The sequence below is a fragment of the Amphimedon queenslandica genome, unplaced genomic scaffold (assembly GCF_000090795.2).
Source record: "Amphimedon queenslandica unplaced genomic scaffold, v1.1 AMPQUscaffold_13148, whole genome shotgun sequence".
NCBI lineage: Eukaryota > Metazoa > Porifera > Demospongiae > Haplosclerida > Niphatidae > Amphimedon > Amphimedon queenslandica.
The window spans coordinates 78,933-101,929 of NW_003546616.1; the positions used below are offsets into that span (position 1 = coordinate 78,933).

At 39.8% G+C, this 22,997-nt stretch overlaps 9 protein-coding genes across 10 annotated transcripts in view; 6 read left to right on the plus strand and 3 right to left on the minus strand.

The window, feature by feature from the left end:
* LOC100634407 (regulation of nuclear pre-mRNA domain-containing protein 2-like) overlaps positions 1-1,934 on the plus strand; it is a 3,447-nt gene extending 1,513 nt beyond the window's left edge. Inside the window, exon 7 of the mRNA XM_003389104.2 lies at positions 359-1,934. Coding sequence (XP_003389152.1) covers positions 359-1,822 — 1,464 coding nt within the window. The 3' untranslated portion in view covers positions 1,823-1,934. The remainder of the gene's footprint in view (positions 1-358) is intronic.
* Positions 1,935-3,109: 1,175 nt separating this feature from the next.
* On the plus strand, positions 3,110-4,163 carry LOC109584935 (translation initiation factor IF-2-like). The gene is made up of 3 exons (XM_020000850.1): positions 3,110-3,422; positions 3,475-3,570; positions 3,748-4,163. The coding sequence occupies exons 1-3, from the start codon at positions 3,179-3,181 to the stop codon at positions 3,951-3,953; spliced, it is 546 nt and encodes a 181-aa protein (XP_019856409.1). The 5' UTR covers positions 3,110-3,178; the 3' UTR covers positions 3,954-4,163.
* On the minus strand, positions 3,919-7,335 carry LOC105314002 (uncharacterized). Of its 2 annotated transcripts, XM_020000849.1 has the most exons (12): positions 6,655-7,335; positions 6,484-6,562; positions 6,322-6,398; positions 5,659-5,753; positions 5,409-5,545; positions 5,198-5,338; positions 5,007-5,147; positions 4,774-4,945; positions 4,615-4,675; positions 4,386-4,559; positions 4,125-4,305; positions 3,919-4,057 (listed from the first exon to the last, which is right to left on the minus strand). In XM_020000849.1, the coding sequence occupies exons 1-11, from the start codon at positions 7,333-7,335 to the stop codon at positions 4,138-4,140; spliced, it is 1,926 nt and encodes a 641-aa protein (XP_019856408.1). In that variant the 3' UTR covers positions 3,919-4,057; positions 4,125-4,137. The 2 variants fall into 2 exon arrangements, with proteins under 2 accessions (XP_019856408.1, XP_011406185.2); XM_011407883.2 differs by having other exon boundaries at positions 4,054-4,305.
* An 83-nt stretch (positions 7,336-7,418) lies between these two features.
* LOC105314003 (peroxisomal membrane protein 11B-like) lies at positions 7,419-8,515 on the plus strand. The gene is made up of 3 exons (XM_011407884.2): positions 7,419-7,504; positions 7,590-7,705; positions 7,819-8,515. Exons 1-3 carry the CDS (start codon positions 7,434-7,436, stop codon positions 8,340-8,342), a joined length of 711 nt encoding a protein of 236 aa, XP_011406186.1. The 5' UTR covers positions 7,419-7,433; the 3' UTR covers positions 8,343-8,515.
* On the minus strand, positions 8,367-11,575 carry LOC100632887 (lipid A export ATP-binding/permease protein MsbA-like). Its single transcript, XM_003389092.2, has 2 exons — positions 11,404-11,575; positions 8,367-11,359 (listed from the first exon to the last, which is right to left on the minus strand). Exons 1-2 carry the CDS (start codon positions 11,433-11,435, stop codon positions 8,521-8,523), a joined length of 2,871 nt encoding a protein of 956 aa, XP_003389140.1. The 5' UTR covers positions 11,436-11,575; the 3' UTR covers positions 8,367-8,520.
* A 99-nt stretch (positions 11,576-11,674) lies between these two features.
* On the plus strand, positions 11,675-15,742 carry LOC100633014 (uncharacterized). The gene is made up of 15 exons (XM_011407886.2): positions 11,675-11,848; positions 11,894-12,011; positions 12,105-12,160; positions 12,209-12,322; positions 12,582-12,738; positions 12,923-12,985; positions 13,082-13,481; positions 13,642-13,811; positions 14,111-14,261; positions 14,329-14,473; positions 14,569-14,669; positions 14,854-14,941; positions 14,998-15,064; positions 15,121-15,188; positions 15,325-15,742. Exons 1-15 carry the CDS (start codon positions 11,807-11,809, stop codon positions 15,550-15,552), a joined length of 1,968 nt encoding a protein of 655 aa, XP_011406188.1. The 5' UTR covers positions 11,675-11,806; the 3' UTR covers positions 15,553-15,742.
* On the minus strand, positions 15,624-16,329 carry LOC100633141 (zinc finger protein 593-like). The gene is made up of 3 exons (XM_003389094.3): positions 16,107-16,329; positions 15,994-16,056; positions 15,624-15,945 (listed from the first exon to the last, which is right to left on the minus strand). The coding sequence occupies exons 1-3, from the start codon at positions 16,298-16,300 to the stop codon at positions 15,705-15,707; spliced, it is 498 nt and encodes a 165-aa protein (XP_003389142.1). The 5' UTR covers positions 16,301-16,329; the 3' UTR covers positions 15,624-15,704.
* Positions 16,330-16,788: 459 nt separating this feature from the next.
* LOC105314004 (high-affinity lysophosphatidic acid receptor-like) lies at positions 16,789-18,012 on the plus strand. The gene has a single exon (XM_011407887.2). It carries the CDS (start codon positions 16,957-16,959, stop codon positions 17,941-17,943), a length of 987 nt encoding a protein of 328 aa, XP_011406189.1. The 5' UTR covers positions 16,789-16,956; the 3' UTR covers positions 17,944-18,012.
* A 30-nt stretch (positions 18,013-18,042) lies between these two features.
* Positions 18,043-22,997, plus strand: LOC109584939 (uncharacterized). The gene is made up of 19 exons (XM_020000854.1): positions 18,043-18,301; positions 18,353-18,412; positions 18,460-18,527; positions 18,594-18,692; positions 19,525-19,639; positions 19,761-19,937; positions 20,097-20,140; positions 20,197-20,256; positions 20,305-20,381; positions 20,486-20,557; positions 20,872-21,037; positions 21,090-21,218; positions 21,269-21,404; positions 21,470-21,545; positions 21,763-22,012; positions 22,066-22,138; positions 22,290-22,467; positions 22,631-22,884; positions 22,937-22,997. Exons 1-19 carry the CDS (start codon positions 18,073-18,075, stop codon positions 22,978-22,980), a joined length of 2,307 nt encoding a protein of 768 aa, XP_019856413.1. The 5' UTR covers positions 18,043-18,072; the 3' UTR covers positions 22,981-22,997.

The following is a 22,997-nucleotide window of genomic DNA, read 5'->3' on the forward strand; positions in this document are numbered from 1 at the left end:
ACACCCAAATCAATAAACATTATGTTTATTGATTTTGGGTGTGGTTTATAATCATGAGCATCAAAGAGCTCAAAGGTAGTGGTCTACACAAGAATATAACTGGATAAGAGAGCTGGATGGCTCCACTAAAGCTGCTAAAGATAGCTGATTAGCTGCTGGACACTGTAAATGTATAAACACGTGGTCAATCGCCATAGCAACTATCTAAACCGTTTCCATGGAAATTCCTATTAGCATTCGCGAAAATTAGTCCTCACTACGGTACCACACTTGAACTTTTTGTATCCTTCCTCTTTTCTGTCTTACTTTTATTCATTCCTCCTTCTTTTGTATTTCTTTCTTTCTTTCTTCTCTCTAGGATTACAGGCAGCTCCAAACACACCTGGAGACTCTCAATAAGAAACTAACAGAAAAGGTTGAGGTATTAGACAAAGCCCAGCATACAGCAACTTCAGATCCAACGAGCAAGACTGACATCACTGTTGTAGGTGACATGGAGATTGATTCAGATACCGAAGCAAATGATGAACCCTCTCCAATTAATGAAACTCCTCAAATACTTCCAGTCCCTACCCCTTCCTTTCTTCCCCCTACTGTCACCCCCTCTCCTCATACCCCTACTGTCACCCCCTCTCCTCTCCCCCCTAATGTCACCCCCTCTCCTCTCCCCCCTAATATCACTCCTTCTTCTCTCCCTCCTTCTTCTCTCCCTCCTTCTCTACCTCATACAAACTTGCCTTTCCCTCCTTTCCATCCTTTTCAAGCTCCTCCCATCCATCCTCATCCACTTGCTCCCCCACATTCCATCCCTCCAGTCTCCACGGTACCATATTCTCCTTCGATGCCTAAACCTTATACTCCTATTGCTCCTCTTCCCCCTCATTTCCCTCTTCTCTCTGCATCACCTGGACAGTCTCTCGGAGCCACGCCCACATCCTTTTCGTCACCTGCCCCTACACCTCAATCAGCTCCACCCACCACAATGACAGAAGACCACACCTTTAATCAGCCAAAGACTCTTCCTGATAGTATTTTCCATGATTATAGTGACAGTGAGTCGGAGTCGGATAAACGTTATAGTCCGTCAGTTCCGCTCTCTCCAGAAGGCCATCAGGCCGCGCCTGCTTCTTGTCCTGACCCCAGTGAAGAAAGTGTTACTCTTTCCTCAAATAACTTCCAGTTTTATGGATCAGGTAACTATAGCAATGACAAAAAAGCTGACCAATCAAATAGTTCCGTTGCTCCAGTTGTTCCTGTTAATAGCCTCAGCGATACTATAAATAGCGTCGCCAGTCTTGTTTCTAAAAATAGCTCAACTTCTGATAATAATAGTAACAAGAAGCCGTACATCCAGCCTGAGGACATCAAGATAACTCCGTCGCTCACTAGCATACTAGGTGAGATATTCCCTCAGCTTTCTAAAAGTCTTGGAGAGAAGAGAAGGCGAGAGAGTCCCCTTCCGCCTGACCCCTCTCCTAATAAACTACCTAAGATAAACACAAGCACCACGACCGAGAGAGGGTTTGAGGAGACTCAGCCTCTAAACAATTCCTTTGTGAATGATTATCCTTATCCTGAGTCTTACCACGTCCCACCAAATATCCCTCCTCAAAGATTCCCTCCTCCGCAATCATTTCGTCCTCCACACCCTCACTTTGGTTTCCGACCCCCAGCTCCGAGAGGATTCCCTCTCCCTCCTAATGTTGCAATGCCTCCAGATGCATCCTATCATGGGAGCGGAGGAGAGCAGGATTTACAGTACCCACATAACCAGTTTAAACCAGTTAATAATGGTCGTAAGCCATCGAGGCAGTATTACTAGTTATTTCACACACTCACTACTCTCTCTCCTTTTTGTGTAATATTATCATATCCTTTTGCTAATGCATAAATGAGAATGCTGGAACATTTTGATTACAGCATAAAAATGGTAATTATTATTAAAAACTAAAAACATTGATTGATATGTACATGTATATAGAAATAGAAATCTAAAAGCAAGGATAAAATAAAACAAGCACTGAAGTTCTCGCTGAACCAGCAATCTATTAGACTATTACATTGGCAATGGTATTGAAACTCTTATCAAGCCAGCTTCTTTGACAGTCTTATTATTCTTAGCAATGACAACAGCAACGTCAGTCATAGACTTGGTCTGTGATAGCTCCTTTGCATATTTAATTTCATCAATAATTGGCTCAAGATCAAAAGACCAGTACAAAGTCATGAGAGAGTTGATAAAAAGTTTGGAGCTACCAGTACGGCTTGTCGAGTGGTGGTTGCCAAAGTGGCCCGCCATTGCATCAGTGATGGAAGAGCATACGATCGATTTTTGCATCTTTGAGGAGACAGCATGATACCCATCAATGTAAAACTGACCCTCTTTGGAGTGACGAGAGACGGAAAAGCAACCGTGAAAGCCTCCCTTTTGCTCAATGGTCGCAACGTTCTCGAGAAAGAGCCCGTGAGAGACTCCATGGAATGAGTCGACACCAAAACCCAGACAAGCAAGGATTTTAACAGGGACGCTGGTAAGTGTAGAAACTGCTACCATACTGCAGTGGTCTTCAGCTGGAGTGCCCATCCTCTCTTCGCTACCGAACATTAAGCTATCGGTCCCACCGTCCACTAGGACAACGGCATCGATTTTGTTATCGGAAACTATTTTGGAGTATGCGCTTGAGAGGGTTTTGGCACCTATCTCTCTATCAAAGGCATACACACTCACCTCCCTCTTCTCTCTCTCGCTCAGCCACTGGGCAAGATACAGCTCGGGGAAGTATCGGCCGTCTTCTTTTGTCTTGAACGAGCTTTTTACTTCATAGCAATCCTCACAGACTTTAGGAGGATGTATGGAACTGAGTGAAGTAAAGGAGAGGCTGGCGAAAGTTACGAACTTTCCTTGCTCTTTTAGAGCAGCATAAAGAGGAAGGGAACTTAGGACGTCGTATCCACCACCACATCCAGCGAGCAGGATCCTTTTAGAAGAAGAAAGGACATCAAAAAGACGAGGCCTGGTGATGCTCCATCCCGCCATTTTGAAGAAGTGTATTAGACTAGTGGGCGTGCCACTAGATGGGCGTGGCTAAGGTTAAGTGTGGGCGGGCTCGCTATCAGCTGTTCTGCAAAAGCCAAGAATAAAGTCAAGTTGCTTCTGTGTTCTTCTGATATATTACCAATGAGTACCACAGCAGCTCTGTCTCATAGCTCTCCAGCCTGGAGTTATTCTCCTCTCTCCCTCTCTTCTCTGTCTCCAGACAATCAAAAAGTACCTGGGTCTCCTCAAAACTCTCCTTTACATTCAACGTCTATCATTGGACTACGACCATCACCAATATTGTTCAATGCCCCAGGGGGCTCTCAGGCATGTGATGCTAGGGTACCTGAAGTAGCATCATCTTTACTAAGACGCGTCCTTGATGGTAATATTGATCATTGATTTAATATCAAGTTTATTATTTCATTCCTGATTAGTACCACAGAAAAGAGGACTGCCTTCGCCTACTCCTTCACCAATAATGAATAAGAAGTCCTGCCGGGTTCCTGGTTGTACCACACCCACCACACCATGTAAACTAGCAATGATATGTACTAAACATGTACTAACTGTGCCCTCTTTGTTCATTTATTCTAGCTACGCCACTGTGTCTTGTAGTTGTAACTTGTAAAATTTGTACATACATTGTGGATGTACTTCTGTCTGTCCTTTAATTGCCCCCCCCTCTCTCTCTCCTCTCTTTGTTGCAGCCACATTAGAGCAAGTGGTCCCTACCAGTAAATACAGTAATGTTAGAGTCACTGGACTCAAACCCTCCCCTAGACCTGGCTCCTCCTCCTCCTCTCCCTCCCTCTCTCCTCGTAGCTTGACTGTAAGTACTAGGACAAGGTGTGGCAAGGTCAAGGTTTTCAACCTATTTGAGGACAACGAGATATTTGCAACAAGAGAAGAATGAACAAGTACTATCTATGAATAGAGAGGGCCACAATGCATGTTCACAAAGACACAAATCACTCACACAATGTAAACTAACAGTTCCTGTCTATAGCCACTGGTTGACTGGCAGGACCATAATATGAATCATATGTTATACCTTAATATCATAATAATACAATGTGATATTTACTTATTTGATTTTATCATTGTTCTGTTGATATTAAACTAAGAAGTTCCTCATACACGCTTCTCTTGTTCCTGTTGGGGCCAGCTGAAAGTTTCTCAGTTGAAGAGGGTTTTGAGTCGCTCTTTAACCAGGTCTTACGCAGTGCCTCACAACTAGAGAGATTCCAAGAAAAGACACCCACTTCCTATTAAAATTATGCAGTATATTTGCACATCATACCCACACATTTAGGGGCTACGTGGAGCACATGTAATGCACATGTACCTCTGTGTCCTCCATTTTAGCTATGACTGCCGTGACATCAGAGCCAGTAGCCAGTGTGCCCTTTGGATCCGACAATAAGGAGTACGAAGGAGGGAGACAAAAGCTACCGATGGCTTCTCCTTTATCTATGTCCCACATTATAAGCTGACTCTCTCCTCCATGTAAAGAAGTGATCTACAATTTACAATGATAGTAATGCTATAGGAATATTGCAAGGAATTATACTCACAGTAGACGGGAGGCTTGTGTTTTGTTTCAGCTCATACACAGGCCCAGAGACTCTGTACCCTCTAAAAGAAATACATATATAAAAAGCTCCTTGCAATGAGATTTTCATTTTTTAAAATAATAATAAAAAAACATCTTTCTGCCTGCTAAAGTAGTTTACTCAGTAAGTTTGGTGATAGTAGGTCGTCCTGGTCCTGCCCACTTTGCATGAACAACACTTCCATCCTTACACCCAACAATGATCTCTGCCTTACGTGAGGGGACACAATTCACGAAATAAAGTGCAGTAATGGAGACAGGGGCAATGTTTATCACGCCCCAAAAACTACCAACTAGAGAGAGAGAGGGAGGGAGGGTTGAGTGTTAACTGCTCAAATGAAAGAGGAAGCTCACTTGTAGCCGATAAGTCGAAGAGAGATAATAGTCCAGGACATTGTCCAATGGCAAGGAATGAGCAGTCACTGCTCAGCGAGACTGAACTAACTAAGTAAGGCTGAATGTACACTTGATCTGGTACAGATAGAGTTGGAGGCGCTAAAGAAGTATAAATATGTTCATCACTTTATGCAGGAACGGTGCAGTACCTTTTACTTTATCCTGGAACAAGTATACATCAACTCTTGAGAAATACTGCCAGTGGACGAGAAGTCCTTTAGGTAAATTATAATACTGTCCCTTCCAATAGTGCATGAAGGACATGCATGCTCCTATCTCCTTACCAACTACTGCAAAGTCATTATTAATAATATGTATACTGTAAACTTAATCACTTCAGTAACTATTTTTATGCTAAACCTGATGATTCTTCATTGGGTTCTGGGAGAAATCCTTTCCTTCTCTCTTGAAATTGGCTTGATCTTATATTCATGTATGACTTAGTTAGTCCATGGGAGACACCTGTGAATAAACTGGAGGATGGTCTATCCGGAAACCTAAAATCAAAGAAAAATAAAATAATATACCAGAAGATAAAGAAGAATGCATTAGTGTATATCAGGGCTCCTGTGTACATACATATGCATGTATATAATGGTCATTAACTCACTGTTTTATGATTTGTGTTGCATCATTAACTGGGCAGTGGGTAAAGGGAGGGGGAGAAGTGATACTGCACAGAAGAGATGGCTTTGAATAGCTTTCCTATGGAACAATTAAGAATATGGTATGGGGCCAACATATACAGGTACAAAAGGCCCTGTTTATACATATAGGATATTTCGCCAAAAATGGCTAGGAGAGAATTTTCCATTTTTATATTTTTTCTGATACATATACATGTTCTTATGTTGTGTAGAAAGTTTGAACTCGTTCCAATCAAATTTGAATTTTTTACGAATTTTTAAAGTTGTTCCAAAATTGAGCCAAGGACCCTGTACTACAGTACAGGGTCATCGGCCAAATTTCATCAAAAATGACTAGGAGGAAATTCTCCCTTTTTATATTTTTTTCTGATACATATACATGTTCTTATGTTGTGTAGAAAGTTTGAGCTCATTCTGATCAAAATTGAATTTTTTTTACATATTTTTAAAGTTGCTCAAAAATTGAACCAAAACGCTTTTTCCAAAAATTTGCTACTTTTAAAAATGGTCATAATTCAAAACATTTCAGTCAGAAGTAGCTCAAACTTTCCACACAGTCATAAAACTATTACAATGTATTATACATTCAGATAAAGTAACATTGTTATTATCATTATGATTGTTACCTGATCGCCTCCGACTTGCTGGAGCCATGCATCAACAGGCAGTGAATATACATTAATGAGCACTGGAGAGTCATTACCTGCAGTATTAATTTCAAATTAGAGCATTTGTACATTTGCATAAATTTTTAGCACATAAAAATCACAAACTATTTTCTCACTTACTATTAACTAATCCAGTTACAGCAAGATAGTTCCCGCCGGTCGAGAGCAATACTTTTAAAACCCTGTCCATCCCCTCTAACTAAAGGACAATAATACAAGTATGTGAATCAAAATAATGTACATGTACACCTAAATAATGTATTGAACTATTGATAGATAATTTTAGCTTACCTCAACAATACTATAAAACTGATTGTCTTTTGTTAAAAGTATCTGCCCGCCTCCTTCTCCACTGCTGACTGCCACAAGCAGACATGCTGATTCCTCTTTCTGTTCTCCTCCTACCGAGCCTCCTAGTACATTCTTGTCTCCTCCTCCACTCCCTCCTCCTCCTCCTCTCTTAGCTGCTGCTGCTGATGGCTGCCTCTGCTGCTGTATTATCTGTGCACTAATACTTGTCACGCGTCCCTCCATTGGTGTGGATATGAGATCATTCTTCTTATAATCAAGGGAGACTAGCCCACTGTCTCCTCCCAGGCCTGCTAGGAGGTATTCCTTCTCTCCACAGACCAGTTGCTCCAATCTGGTAGCTCCCAAGAGGCCGGGTATCATTATAGCCTCCTCTGTCTTTCTGATAGGCTTGTTCGTTTTCTCTTCTTCCTTTCTCTTCTCCTCTCTTATTTCTAAAAGGCTCCATAGCTCTCTCAGTTCCTCTTGAAGTATATCATCAATGAGACGGTATGGCTGCGGTAAAGGGTCCCACCAGAGTGCTGGGTCGGCAAGATAGTCCCCACATTCATCCACTTCCTTCTGTCCTTGCTCCTCTCCTTCTCCACCTTCAGAGGAGAGGCCAGGAGAGATGACTATAGAGGAACGATGGTGGGCCATTTTCCCGGGCAATTCTGTTGGCATGACAACTTTGTTACCATGACAACAGAAGGTGCGGTTATTAGTGGGAGTGGCTGGTCCTTGCAGAGAACTAAAAAGGAAAGAAGTTAAGAACACAAGAGATGGTAGAGCCTACTGCTGTAAGAATACTCAAATTACTGGAAACTACTTCAGTTAGGGACAGGGTTTACAGGTAAAAACAATAAAAGCAAATAATCCATTCTGCAAAGTGCATGCATATTATTATTATTAATTACTGCTGTACTTGTTGTTGGTAGATTAGTGCAGTATGCCACTAAGCTGGTCTCATGGCTGTTGCAGAGGCAAGGGGTTAGTAAGGAATTTATTCTAAAGGCAAGGAAGTTAGAACAAACACTTTCGCTAGCCAGGAAATGTAAGCACAGGAACAATAATCTCATAATGACATAATAACAGAAATGATAATGAAATCTAATAATTTTATAATAATATGTCATAGCAGGCTCTCTTTTCCCTCTCTTCTCTCAGTATTTAGGATGGGTAAAAGCTTTGATCATTTACGTGTGGCGATGCAGACCATTCACCTAAAGGATCCCTTCCAACGCTTTGTCATCACACTAGCCAAACTATCCCGATTCCTATTCCTCCTCTTTGACCATCTCGTCTGGTTCGGTCGACTACAGTTATTCTGGATCGACGCACAGAAATGGAGCTACCGATCGACTCGGTTCTGGTTCATGGGAATCTTTTTTGGTCTCTTGAGGGACTTTTACGACTTGTTTTCTGCCGTGAGGGTGGAGCAATCGCGTCTGAGGCACGACAGCACTGGAGCAAAGAAGAATCTAGCCACAGCCGTCTCTCGAATGATCCAGAACAATCCTGCTCTCGTCTTGGACACTATTAAAAACTCTACAGATATGTTTTTACCACTCTCACTCTTTGAAGTCGGGAAGAATATATCTCCTGGGTGGGTTGGGTTGATGGGTGTGGTTTCGACGTCTTGCAGTCTTATTGCCGTTTGGAATGAGGGTCTCAAGTTACGATATAGTTAACTGGACTCCGCCTACAATGCTTAATTGAGAATGACTGATTTTTGTAACGCATGATTACACACTTGAGCAAATCAAAATATTTTATTCGATTAAAAATTTAAAATTAATTGATAAAATTAATATAATAACAAATTGACTAAATTAGTTAAGTGATCAAATTTGCAATTAATAAATATTATTAATTCAGTTTATTAGGTGTGGAAGATGGAAGTGATAAAATTTTTGGAAAAGGATTCTCAATTGAAAGATTTCCCTCATCTCCACTTTGATACTCGGACCTTAGAGGTGAGAGTCCTCCATGAGAACCTTGAGGACACAGTATCATAGAACCAAGATGACTCGGTTCCTCATCAACCGTCTGGAGGGGTGTGGCTTTAATTAAACCAGAAATTGGTTCAATAATGATGGGAGTGTCCACCCTTTGTTGAACAGCCACGCCCTTACACTGAAGTGGTGTTAGTGCTAAGTGTGAAAGTGAGTGTCGTTGTTGAATGGGCGTCGGCCTTGAAGGTGAGACCACACCCTCCTCTCGCTTGACCAATCGGTAATAATGACCTTCTCTAGACATTAAATCAGAGTGGCTCCCAATCTCCTTTATCCTCCCGTGGGAAAGTACCATTATCTTATCGTAGACCCTAGCCTGCTCGATCTTGTGAGTAACTGATATTAACGTTTTACCAGATGTGGCGTCTAGTACTGTAGAAAAAACCTTGGATTCGGTCAACGGATCCAGGGCAGATGTCATCTCGTCCAAAAGCAGTACTGGAGCGTTTGATAGTAACATCCTAGCAAGGCCAATCCTCTGTACCTGCCCTCCACTGAGAGACGAAGAGGATAGACCCCACCCATGACCACCACTGGATCTTAACAAGGTATCGTATCCATGGGGGAGCTCCTCGATCCAATCACCCAGTCCGGCTAACTGACACGCCTCCTCTATCTCCTCGTCCTCTGCATCCAGTCGACCCAAACGAACATTCTCCCTCAGACTGGTACCAAATATGTGATTAGATTGAAAGATGGCAACAGCTGATCCGTCCGGTCTACCAGTGGTCTCCTGTCCTGCTATACACACTGAGCCCTCGGTCGGCAGGAGAACTTGAAGTATGAGACTCAATATGGTACTCTTACCACCCCCACTTTCACCAACTATTGCCATCTTCTCGCCAGCTCCTAGTCTAAAGGAGACATCATAGAGCGTCCAATGGGACGCTGAGGACGAGTAGCAAAATGAGACGCTTTCAAAGGATACAGGAACACCTCTCCTACCATGACAAGAGAGACGAGAGCGTAGCAGAGCACTTACCAGACTATCGTCAGGTAACTGACCTAGCTCTTTCATATTGTGATACTCATTGAATAGCAACGAGTTAATTCTACTCATAGAGACTCTTGCTGACTCCAGTGTCGAGAAATGACCAGAGGCACTCGATACTGCCATTAGTGTTAACTGGTACATTAAATAGACTGAGACCCCATGCTCAAACTCAATCCACTTATAGTCTGAGAGCAGTACAATCCCAAGCATCAGTAGCACGCCAAGTACATGTGGAATGAGCATCTGAAACGACACGACAAACTGGACCAACTGGTTTGACTTGAACGATTGGGGAGAATACTCTGTCTTTAGGACTCCCTCTAACTTTGAGAGCCAGAACGAGGCGCAGCGATAAATCCTATTCTCCTTGTAACCATCAAGCATCTCTTTAAAGATATCATTACTCTTGTCAAGAGCCTGGTTCTTCCTTAGGTTGTACAGGCCTAGGAATGATGATAGCCAGACAGTGAACGCATGACTAACAATGTATGCTAGACAGAGAGACAGGCCTAATGGCCATGCTATAGTAACAGCATACGCTATACATGCAATCAACATTAGACACGCCCACAATAGTGTCGTCATCGAAACTGAGATAAAACTTTCAATAAAGCTCACATCTTTGGAGAACACAGAGAGGATACTTCCTGGACTGTGATCAGAGAAAAATGCATACGACACACAATGTATCCTTCGTGCCACCTGCCACCTTAGATTCAAACCGATGTGAATGACTACTGTGTTAATGAGTAGAGCTGCTATATTGGATAGAATGAATCGAGAGAGAATGATAGCAAGAACAATGGCAGACCAAATGAAAGTGGTCCGGAAGTCGCTTCTACTAGCACCGAAACCAAGCGAGAGGAGGTAAGAGAACGAAATAGCTAGACCCAGCTGGAGCGAGACGTTAATCAGAATAATCACAAATACTAGTATCATCCGAAATGAGCATGACTTGTAGTATTTCTTACATAAATCCACCAAGAGTCCACAGTGAGTGAGAGAGAAAGGGCCGGAACTCTCTCCCTCTACGAATCGCTTCCATTTCAACTCCAGGGAGAAAAGGTCATCTCCTTTATAACTGAAACTCTTGCTGGGTCTAAAGCCATGCCCACCACCAGAGGACGGAAGAGATGAGAATAGTTGGGATAGACCTAGAGGCCCGTGAGTTCTTAGTACATACTCAACAAACGAAGCACCAACCGAGAGATAAGATGGCAACTCGTCGATATTATCAGGTCTAGTCCAATAACGAGCTAATAGCAATGAACTTAAGTTATACACTGAGAACAGCTCCTTTGGGCTTGGCCGTGTTTTTAACCCTCCAGCCCCCTCAGTCAATGGCCAGGGTATTTCCCTTGATATCAATTCGAATAATCCGTCAACGAAAAGTTGACCTTCAGAGAGTTGAGGATTAAGCCGAGAAATCTCTTTTAAGTAAAGGGCATGGCAGATTTGTCGGATATTTGATTCTTCCATGGTGGTCTCACAGAAATTTAAAATTTCATTATCAGGAAGCGTGGTTTCTGGCTGTAAGCAAGATGGCTGCCAGTTGAGATGATGATGCGAAAACGATAGTTTTTCGTGCAATTTTTGATAAAATTCTGCCACATACTGAGAGTGAGCAGGCTTGGATTTATCTCTGGAAGTGAAAAAAGAGAGTTTTCGTCTTAGAGGAGCTGGCTTTGTATGCCAATAGCTAAGAAAAAATACAATAATTAAATTCAAAGATCGTTACCATACCTTGTTTTGGGGTCAGTACTTTTTTGCTCCATTGTAGTTAGTGAAAAATGACTACAACCTAAGATTTAACAATTTTAAAACAAGTTATAAGCAAAAGAACCTTACCTTCACCCTGTATGTCAGCACGTGTTTAACTTATACGGAAAATATACGAACTTATTAACGAGTAAATGACCACGCCTTTAATTCTAAAAATAGCTCTCTTGCAATGACGATTATTTGGTTACTAAAAATAGCACTGGCAGCATCATGCATGACCACCGTAGACCACGCCTTCTTGAGTCACTGTTGTACCTGTCCTGTAAAATTAATTCCTGTATTGCAAAAGGGACTAGCATATAAAAGGAAAGGCTAGAGCTAGGGGCAGCAGATTATACTTCAAAGCAAAGCAGGAGAAATTACAATGGCTTTGGCACTTTTATTTCAAAGAAAACTCAAAGAAGTGGTAAGCTAATTTGTCCTAAATAAAGCACACCAGACTCTCCCTCAGGTTCGCAAGAGAGACGAGACTTTAGACATCATTCCTAGTCCACAGGAACACGTGTATATCAGGGAATGCATTGACTGCAAGTTCCTTGTGGCTGGACCTACAACCAAATTTACCATTGGTGAGACAACAAATATTAGATCTAATTAATTTTAAAATTATAGTAATTATTATTTGTAAAATTTTATCACTATTATATATTATATATTTGTAGAAAACTGTGATAATGTAACAGTTGAATTTCAAAGCAAAATTTCATCTGGAATAATGGTATGACCTCTTCCCTCGCCCAGTCTCCATTCCTTGTTTTATTTGCAGGAGGTCATTCAGTGTAGCAATACTACGCTCACTGTTGCCAAAGAGACAAAAGTGCCTACAATCACTATTGATCGCAGCTCATGCATTCACCTTCATCTTCACGAACCTAACGTTGTAAGCTATTGAGAGGGAGAGAGAGAGGGAGGGGGGAGAACAAGAGAGATAGAGAGAGGGGGGGAGGAGGAGGAAAAGGTGAGATATGATCATGACAACTGAGAATGCTGCACTTAAAAATAGTGACACATTTTTGTCATCTTTATCTGTCACAGATCGTAATGCACAGCTACATGTATTATTATTATTATTATTATTACTATTATTATTATTATTATTACTATTATTATGATTATTATTGCTATTATTATTATTGCAGATGTCAATCATACATACTGTCGGTGTGCTTGATGTCTTTGTCCACTTTGAGCCGCCTTTCATGACTGAGCAGAAAGTAGATCATCCACCACAAGAAGACGGAGAGTTCATGACAAGATGCTCTGTTGGCAAACTGATGACAGAGAAATGTATCAGAGGTAACAAGACACATAATACATGTACTACAGCAGGAGTCAAGCCATATGCATGTACATGTATAAACCAATTGGAAATTAGAAATAGCTCAATAGGTTTCTATTTGATATGACACTGGTTAACAAAACAAATATTGTTCTTTTTTCTCCTGAGTATGTATTATTAATAATATTTATGTCCTTGTAGAGGGAGGCGGCTATTTAACTACCGTCAGAGAGAAGGAGATCGCTGACAAGAAAGTTGCAGAATGTAAGCTCATGCGAATGATACTTTTAATATATTTAAATAACTACGTAATTATTATTATTACTCTTGGTTTTATTGGTGTATTATCTTTTATTTAAGTTGAAAAGAAGATGGAGGAGATGGTGGCAGGTACGATTGGCAAGAAACCCAAACCAGTCGCCACAAACGACAAGAAGGACACACCCAAAACCACTCCCACTCAAGCCTCACCAAAAAGCAAACCAGTAGACGTTGGAAAAGATGGCTCTTTAGCTGACGCCCTCCAAAAAGGAAAAGACAAACTCAAACATGCAGAAACTGTTGAGAAGCACCTGCCAGTGGTGGGTGTCGGGAGCTGTGGACGTGGTCAAGGAAACCAGTACAATATATCAGACGATGCGGAGAAGAAGGAATATTTTGATGGAGAAGAGGCCCTGGATAAGAAAGTAAAGAAGATTGCTGATTGGGTTCGAGGGTCTAAGCACACCATACTGTTCACTGGAGCTGGTATTAGTACAAGGTATGCATGTACATTTGTAGATTAAAACCAGATTTTATGTTATGCTGGCAATTTCTACCAACCATCAATATTACATTATTTATATCTCTTAGTAGTAGTAATATTGTTTTAGTTGTGACCTTTAATTTATTTAAAAAAAATTTTTTTTAATTCTCTCTAGTGCTGGTATACCTGATTTTCGTAGTGGAATGAATACAGTACTAGCAACAGGTCCAGGAGTTTGGGAAGTCCGGGCTCAAGGGACGAGTCGTCCAAACACTAAGATCACTCCAATACTGCAGGCCTCACCAACACCAACACACATGGCCATTGTAAAACTACACGAGTCAGGTACATCCATTTGATTATAGAATTATACAAATAAAACAGACCCTGTACTGTAGTACAGGGACCTTGGCCCAATTTCTGAGTAACTTTAAAAATTCTTTAAAAATCCAATCTTGATCGGAATCATTTCAAACTTGCTACACAACATAAGAACATGTATATGCATCAGAAAATATTATAAAAATGGAGAATTCTCTCCTAGTCATTTTTGGCAAAATTTGACCAAAGAAGACCCTGTACTATAGCACAGGGACTTCAACCTAGGGAATCAACCCTATTTAATTTTGCTCTCTCTCCTTTAGGTCTATGCAAGTTCACAGTGAGTCAGAATGTTGACGGTCTCCACAGGAGGAGTGGCCTCCCTCCAAACCAACTCTCAGAGATGCATGGAAACACTAACATGGAAACGTGCAAGAAATGCGGCAGACAATATCTGAGGGACTTCCAGACCAGGTGAGGGGGGGGGAGAGAGGGAGAGAGAGAGAGAGAGGATTACTGTTTTATTTCACTCTCATTTCAGGGAGGCTGAGCATGTGTTTGACCACACTACCTCAAGACTATGCGATGATCCGGCCTGTAAGGGTCAGCTCAAAGACTCCATCATTAATTTCGGTGAAAACTTACCTCAAGGGGAACTGACAAAGGCATTTAATCATGCCCAAAAGGTACATTAACTAGACACACCTATACATGTAGTACAAGTAATACATGTTTATTTTTTTATACATGTTGCGTGTTTTATTCCTTCCTCTCTTAATAGGCTGATGTGTGTATTGTACTTGGATCCAGTTTAAGGGTCAGACCAGCTTGTCAAGTCCCTGAGGTGGTCGCTGGTAATAAGGGAAAAGTTGTTATATGCAAGTAAGCTTTATGATTGTGAATTTTAATATGATGCGTTTGAATGCTTATAACTGTAAAAAATTCAGCTTAAATTTTCTGCATGGCATAATGCTCCTCTTAAACCAAAAATTTATGATTGAGATTGACTGAATTGCACACCAGTATATCTACTTCTTTTCATTCTATTCTTCTAATGCTTTTTCAGTTTGCAGAAGATCCCACAGTTTCCAGAGAGCAATAATGTACTTCCGGTCTATTCCATGTGTGACACGTTTATGAAGAAACTCATGCATGTAAGCCACACCCAAACAAAACTAACCACACCCCTTACCACTCCCCCAATACACAGGAACTTCAGTTAGAGATTCCGAAATTCTTACTCCATCGCAGAGCCAAAGTGACAAGCAAGACAAAAGGTATATAAATCGGCCATGTTTTAACCACACCCACTTTATACCGCCCACTCAAACAGGTGACAATTTGGAGGTGACAGTAAACGGGATTGATGTTGATGAGGATATACCTTATTCATTTATAATGGTAATTTAATTAATTAATAAAAATACAATTATAATGTCTACTTGTGTAAAAATTATATTTATGCCTTAACATGATTTGATTTGAGATCTCAATAAAAATCAGCTTAATGTGATCACTTTTACCTGCAATTCTGTAGGCTGCAAGTTGTGGCGGTAAAAGGATCGCTAAGGCTCCATTTACATTTTCAGTACCAGCAGGAGAGGCAGGTAGTCAGCCTCTTCAGATCAAGTTGGAGTTTCTGGGTCATTATGGTGAGGGACCTCTCACTTTGGAGTACGAACCAGCTCACAAAACCTGTTTGTACTGGCTATCATACGACATGAGCGAAGGAGCATGGCATCAAATGAAGAAACAAAATCAATAGGTGTTGTAATAGAACAAGAATAATAATTACATATTAATGATTATTTTTATTTACGGTATTATTAGTGTTGATTATTTTATGATTCATTTTATTGTTAGTGTTTTTACAGATTAATATTAACGATTTGCAGTATTATAATGTTGATTATTTTATTACATTGTCATTGTTTTTAGTTGTTTGCTAACTTGAATTAAATCGTTAATGTCATTCTCTTTCTTGTCTTTTCTCTCTACCCTCTTCTCAAGACTCGTTCCCATACTGCCCGGGCTGATTCCCATTCCAGGTTGTTTCATTCCCACGTCAAGAGGAGGAGGGGGTAAGACGTAGTGACCCATTCCGGCAGCCATCTCGGCTTCTTTTTGAGTATACACCGGCTCTCTCAAAGCAGTCAACCTAAAGCATACATTGCGCCATAGTGATGTCATGCGAAACCACACCCACCTTCTCTTGTGAAGCTTGCTTTTAAAGTGTTTTTTCAATGCGTCCTCGTTAATAAAGTAACGCCTAAAAATTGAAAAACAGTGTGCGTCTAATTATTTTTGCGAGTCACTCACGCGCAGTGTAGGCAATAATGCTGTCCTTCCCCTGGGAGGTCCTGGTCTCTTGGCTGGTTGCTCATTTTCGCTGCATTCTCCGGCTCCATGTCTTCAGTTATTTGGTCCAGATCCTTGATCCTCCGTCTTGTCCTGTGTTTCTTTTTGATGGACTTGTCGTTGACGTGCATTCTCTTCTTTCGTAGCCGACCCATTTTCTTTGAATCAAATCACGTGATTAATGTCACGTCCACGTCGTAGCACGTGGGTGAGCCCGTACCTACCCACGTGTTAACACGTGTTGTGTATCTATGGTTGTTTTTTAGCCTGACTTGTTTTTATTCGTAGACAGTCCCTTAGCATCATTTATAAGACTCACATGGTTCTTATTATAGCCCAACCTCAAATTATAAGATTCCAATTACATTATGGTACCATCCCTTTACCAAAATTGATGAGCTATATTTTGTTTGCACACAAAGAGTGCACGGTGCGTGGGAGGCATTACATGTGTAGCTGGGTGTACAAATACTTGTGCAATTACTACTTGCAATTATATACTTTAGCTTGTATACAATAATTGAATAAAATAATGTAATTTTAAAAAGTTTAGCAGAACTTCATTGTAAAGCTTCTGTGAGACAATCATACAGCTATTGATTCTTACAAGTGTACGTTAGATTTAATAACATGCAAACGTGCAAGTTGTAGGCTGCAACATTTGTTTTAAAAATAACAATTGCATTGACACAAGTCTATCAGTGCTATCATAGTCACCATAATTAGTTTATATTATCCATAACACAAACACCATCCATCTCAAATAAAAGGAACATCACAACTAAAGGAACTAGACACAATTACTTCAAAAATGAGTGATGTATTTTATAACTTTACTGAGTCAAATGAGGGGGTCTATGGTCCAGCAGTTGCAGTCATTTTAGGCTTAGAAATGGTAGCTGGCCTGTTTGCTAATGCAGTTGTACTATGTATCACTCTTATGCAAAGGAAATCGTTGAGTCAGCCATCAACCATATTCTTCACTTCTCTTACTGCAGCACATCTTCTGATGGTGCTACTCTATCTCCCTGTATCAGTGATTGCAATAGGAGCTGAAGAGTGGATATTTGGCAGCAATTTTGAAGAAAAGAAAATAACTTGCTCCATCTCAGCTTTTGTATTCTGGTACTCAGTCCTGCTCATGACGATTAATCTCGCCGTCATATCATTTGATCGATTCCTCTTTATTGTCAAACCTCACTTTTACAAGCAGTTCATGAGACCAACGGTAGCCTTGATCCTCACCATTGCAGTATGGATATTATCTGCTGCTTTGAATTCAACACCACTTTATGGTTTGGGTGCATATCAGTATGGACCAAGTTACGGTTCTTGCATTCCAACGTGGCGTAATGTACCAGGTTACTTATCATTCATGGCTGCCATATTCCTTATAGTCCTTGCTTTCATCATCGTAACCTCTCTCTGGACATTTTGCTTCACAAGGAAATTCATGCACGAGCAGGAGCCATCTCAGCAAAGCAATGTCTATCAGTCGAAGGAGAGGAGGCTCTTTGGAATATTTGGTGCCATGCTCATTGTATATGGTGTGTGCTTTCTTCCTTCTGTAATAACTGGAATCATGACAATATTTGTCATCTTACCAGGACAAGTGTACGCTATGGACATGATTTTATTTCAGCTGATTACATCTGGAAGTCCACTAGTTCAGTCTTATTTTAGACCAGATATAAAGGAACGCCTTACCTTTATTTATAAAAGGTCCTTGCAGATGATGAAAAATATATTTTACTCCAGGAAGAAAAATAATCTCAGTCAGGATGAACAATTGAGCTAAATTTTACAAAAATTATGCAAAAGAAAATTATTTTATAAATGCTGTTTTAATAAATCATTTATAACTTTATTAACTTAATACATGGGCGGAGCTAAAATGACCACACCCATTAGTTGACCACGTGCTTACATGATGGCAAGTACAGAGTTCCCTGAATTTCTTTTTCCCGTTTGCCATGTCAAAGAGGAATATATAGAGACTACAGTCGAGGAGAACTCAAGTTCAATGTGGGGGTTTCATCAGCGCCTCAATCAGGTAGAGTATGGCAATCTCTCAGCTTTTGTCTTGAACGAGAGAGAAGGAGGTGAAGAAAGGGTTAAAAATAGCAGTCACGATGAGCTACACTACAGGAATGGCTGTATGTTCTGATGTTTGTGTTGCTTTATTTTTTTAATTATTTTTAATTTAGCTCGTGATCAAATTGTTCATTACTTGACCAGTCCCCTTCCTTTACTGCCTCCTAACGCAAGTACTTAGTATATTAAATAAATACTAAAATTATTATCAATATTTTAGCCACACCTTATGATTTTGTACTGAAATCGGATAAAATAAACTTGACAAAGAAGCTCGTTGACAATCAAGTATTAATATTATGATGATTCAATGATTCCTTTCTCTTTGTCCCAATCTTTCCCTATCTCATTTAGTATCGCTACTTTAAGCTCAAGTTTCCTCATACATATGTACCAGTCAAGACACTTATAACGAACATCAAAGAAGCTGTGATTTCCAACCATATTAATGAAGTATATGGCATTATTTTGCTTAATGATAGGATTTTAGCACAGTATAGTGCTCAAATGATTTGCTCCAAAATTAGACCAATGACCCTGTGCTATAGTACAGGGTATTTCACCAAAAATGATTAGGAGAGAATTCTCAATTTTTATAATATTTTCTGATACATATACATGTTCTTGTAGCAAGTTTGAGCTGATTCCGATCAAGTTTGGATTTTTTATGAATTTTTAAAGTTACTCAAAAATTGGGCCAAAGTCCCTGTACTATAATAGTACAGGGTCTTTGGCCAAATTTCGCCAAAAATGACTAGGAGAGAATCCTTCATTTTTGTAATATTTTTTGATGCATATACATGTTCTTATGTTGTGTAGCAAGTTGAGCTGATTCCGATCAAAATTGGATTTTTTATGAATTTTTAAAGTTACTCGAAAATTGGGCCAAAGTCCCTGTACTATAGTACAGGGTCTTTGACCAAATTTTGCCAAAAATGACTAGGAGATAATTCTTCATTTTTGAAATAATTTATGATACATATACATGTTCTTATGTTGTGTAGCAAGTTTGAGCTAATTCCGATCAAAATTGGATTTTTTATGAATTTTTAAAGTTACTCGAAAATTGGGCCAAAGTCCCTGTACTATAGTACAGGGTCTTTGACCAAATTTTGCCAAAAATGACTAGGAGATAATTCTTCATTTTTGAAATAATTTATGATACATATACATGTTCTTATATTGTGTAGCAAGTTTGAGCTGATTCCGATCAAAATTGGATTTTTTATGAATTTTTAAAGTTGCTATAATATGACTTATTGGCATATACTATTACTTTTGTTAGGATATTGAGCCATGCCAAGGCTCAGTGGTTGAGTATGTCCCTAGTTTACTTGGAAGTGATGAGAAAATGGAGGGATATCTGATTTTTGCAGGCGGTCCTAATCTTAATGAGCTCAGTATCTACTGTTAGACTGTATGCAGCACTTGTATAATGATGATGATGATGATATACGAATTAGTTATAAGATAATTCTACCATAATTATTTTATCATTTCTCCTTAATTGATAACCTCCAGATATTACTGTATTATCTCATCACACTGACAGTAATCCTAGTAGCTCTGATGTGAAGGATTACGAGTCTTTCTATCAATACATTAATGAGTCCGGTTCACTGCGACCCTCTTGTGCTGAAACCCACAGAATGCCTGGAAGGATAAGAGAGATTGATTCAGCAATTGTGAATGAAAGAAGTAAGTCAAAACTCAACAGTGTGTTTTGTAAATTACTGCACTCTATCATTAATATTAAGAAATGTACTATTACATTAATTTATGATGCTTTGTGTATAATTATTACTGTTGTTAAGGTGATGTGTGCATCCATAATTGCTTAATTATTTCTTTCTATAGTATTTGTTGCTGTAAGGACTGGCTATTACATTGCATTATTTGATGTAAGGAGGAGAATGAGAAGGTGATGATAACTGTCATTATAATTAATGATTATTAGGGCCCAAGCAAGTCAACCGAAAAACGTCTCAGAAGAAAATGGAAGAGCTCGTCAGTAATGGTGAGTTAAGGGAAGAGATGACTGCGAGTTCATTTATTATTTTGATAGTCTCCATCTCCAGTTACTCTTCTCAAGTCACTCAAAGTTTATCAAACTCCTGCCCTTACTAGCTCCATCTCAATCTGGTATAATATTATGAGAAAACACACAACTGTTCTTCTGATTTATTTAGGCTTTTACTTTATGCTTTCTTTCTCCCCCTTGTGATATTTTTCTTTTGTTTGCCTAGTCCTTATATTTATGGAGAGTGTTTATTTATGATTGAAACTGGTGGGCTCTATTTGTGGAGCTTTGAAGGAGGGTAAGTGTTATAACAATTATGTAACTGTAAAGTGTAATGGGTGATACACACTGTAGAAAATAACATACTGTGTACAGTGGAACCTGTGCTAAAGGTCACCTGAGTAGTGAGGCCACCTCTCTATTACAGCCATAAGCCAAAGTCCCAATCAAGACCTGTACTAAATGGCTGTATTACATAGGCTGACCTGTAATGCAGCCACCTACATAATCAGGCCATTTAATACTGGCCCAAGGGTGACCGGATTAAGCAGGTTCCACTGTAGTGTGTAATGACCTCTCTTTCTTTCTCTCTGTCTTTTTTCCCCTTGCAAGGATAAAAGAAATCCAGTCGCCTTTATGTGGCCCTTCCTCTCTCTCACACTTGTGGAGGTGCGTCTGGGGGCCGCACCTTTTTTCTGCCGTTGTCCTGGAGCATAACTGTGTCTCGTTAGTTGAATTTAGGAACGATAAGGTCACGCATACATATATTATAGATCGGGTAAGACTAGCCTTGGATTATCAATGCTTTTATGCAAAGTATAACTCTATAGGACAGTAAGTACATGTCATCTAATTGGATCACGTCAGCTATTGTACAGCACCCAATCCAACCATTTTACATATTCATTGCAACGACTGATAAAGTGTTGCTGTTTGATTTACGCCAGCTGCATGAGCCGGTAAGCTTTTTGTTATCAAAGTAATGACTCTGAAGTCACTTGTGGTAAAGGTTTTAGAGATAAGGCACGAGATTTCAAAGACGATACATTATTTGGGCGTGGCTTGTTTTTCATGGCAGCCGGAAGTGACTAGTCTAATGATGTCTTCACTGCATGGCCCACAATGTCAGGTTGTGAATATAAGAGGTAAGTACATGTAAATTTATTATTTATTAGTATTAATATTTATTTATTTATTATCATATAACTAGGTGGTTACAATTTATCTGAAGAGAAAGTTCTTCCGCCAAGAATATCAATGACGTTACATGCCGTAGATACATACAGGTAAGGCCTCTTTTTTGAGGTAAACTTCAGAATTTTTAATTGAAGTCAGCTCAATTCTTATAGCATAGGATATCGGTATGTAAATCTATTACAAGTTGAGAGACAATTTTTGAATAGTCCCCACAGATTTCATGACACTATTAAAATATGCTTCTATATCTATATATCATTACTTTTAAGTTATACACATAATATCACGGTATTCTTTATTCTTCAGTACATTTTGTGAAGAGCTCAATCTCTCATCATCGCTACTTTACTGTCGTCTAACTCAGAGTCTAGCTGGGGCTTGTTTCGTTCCTCTCCTCTCTTCACAGTCACATTGTGCTGTTTTCATTTCCTCAAAAGGTGACCTTTTCTACCAGTCGTGGCTTTACGGGGCTCCTCCCCCAAAAACAAAACCAGTCGTACCTCATTTACCGTCAGAGGTCAAATTATGGGTCGAAGAAGCGTTGAAGATGGAGAGGGTGGGTTTGGCCATGTTGTGGGCATGGTTATATGTCTTTTTTGGTGTTTGTAGGAAGTTGAGACAACGACTGTCGGCCTTGCCAGTAAAGAAGGGAAGACCAATGATTTTGAGCTAATATTTGATTGTGAGTTAACTATTAAAATCTTTTAATTATACATTTTTATTCCATACAACATGTTGAATATAAAAATGTACTACATTGACTTTTGTATGGACTGCTCTACAATGCAATGTTGGGCTTAATTGAATTTCACTCAATGATGCATGCATAATAGATATATTGTCAGATTTACCTGATGAGGGTTTATGCTTGAAGTGTGCGACTATACTTCCATTGGAAGGAATCAGAGTAGAGCCACACCCTCCTCCACCAACCAATGGGACTAGCATTCTTTGGAGATGCTCCTTTTGTCTTGAAAGACAAGTACTGAGAAGATATCTGAAGGAGACAGAGTTAGTTTAATCCTGATTGGGATAATATTTAGCAGTAGTATAAATTACTGTAGCATATGATAAGTTTAGTAGGAGTAATCATTATATTAGTAATAGTAACGATACTAATAATGATCCAATTGCATAATCCTAATATAGTAAGACCCCTCCCTATTTCTCTCAGGAGTCTTGATGTTGATACGACTGGTATAGAGTATTTACAGAAGGTGGCAGGGATTTCAAATGAGACTGATCCTAAGTCTCTAGTTTCAGAGTATGACGAGTTATGTGACTTGTGGGATAAGTGGGACACTGCTCCGGAACCAGAGAATGAAAATGAGACCCCTGGGGGTGAGGGGGGAAAAGCTGATTTGCATCCTATCAAAGAAGAAGGAATGGAGGATAGTCAGTCTAAAGCTTCACAATCAAGAACCAATGGTTAGTTTGCTTGGTTCTTCACAAAATTAATATTTTCTCACGTCTGTATCAGATACCCCATCACAGCCGAGAAAGAAATCAAAATTTGGATTTTAATAATGTTTATTTTAATA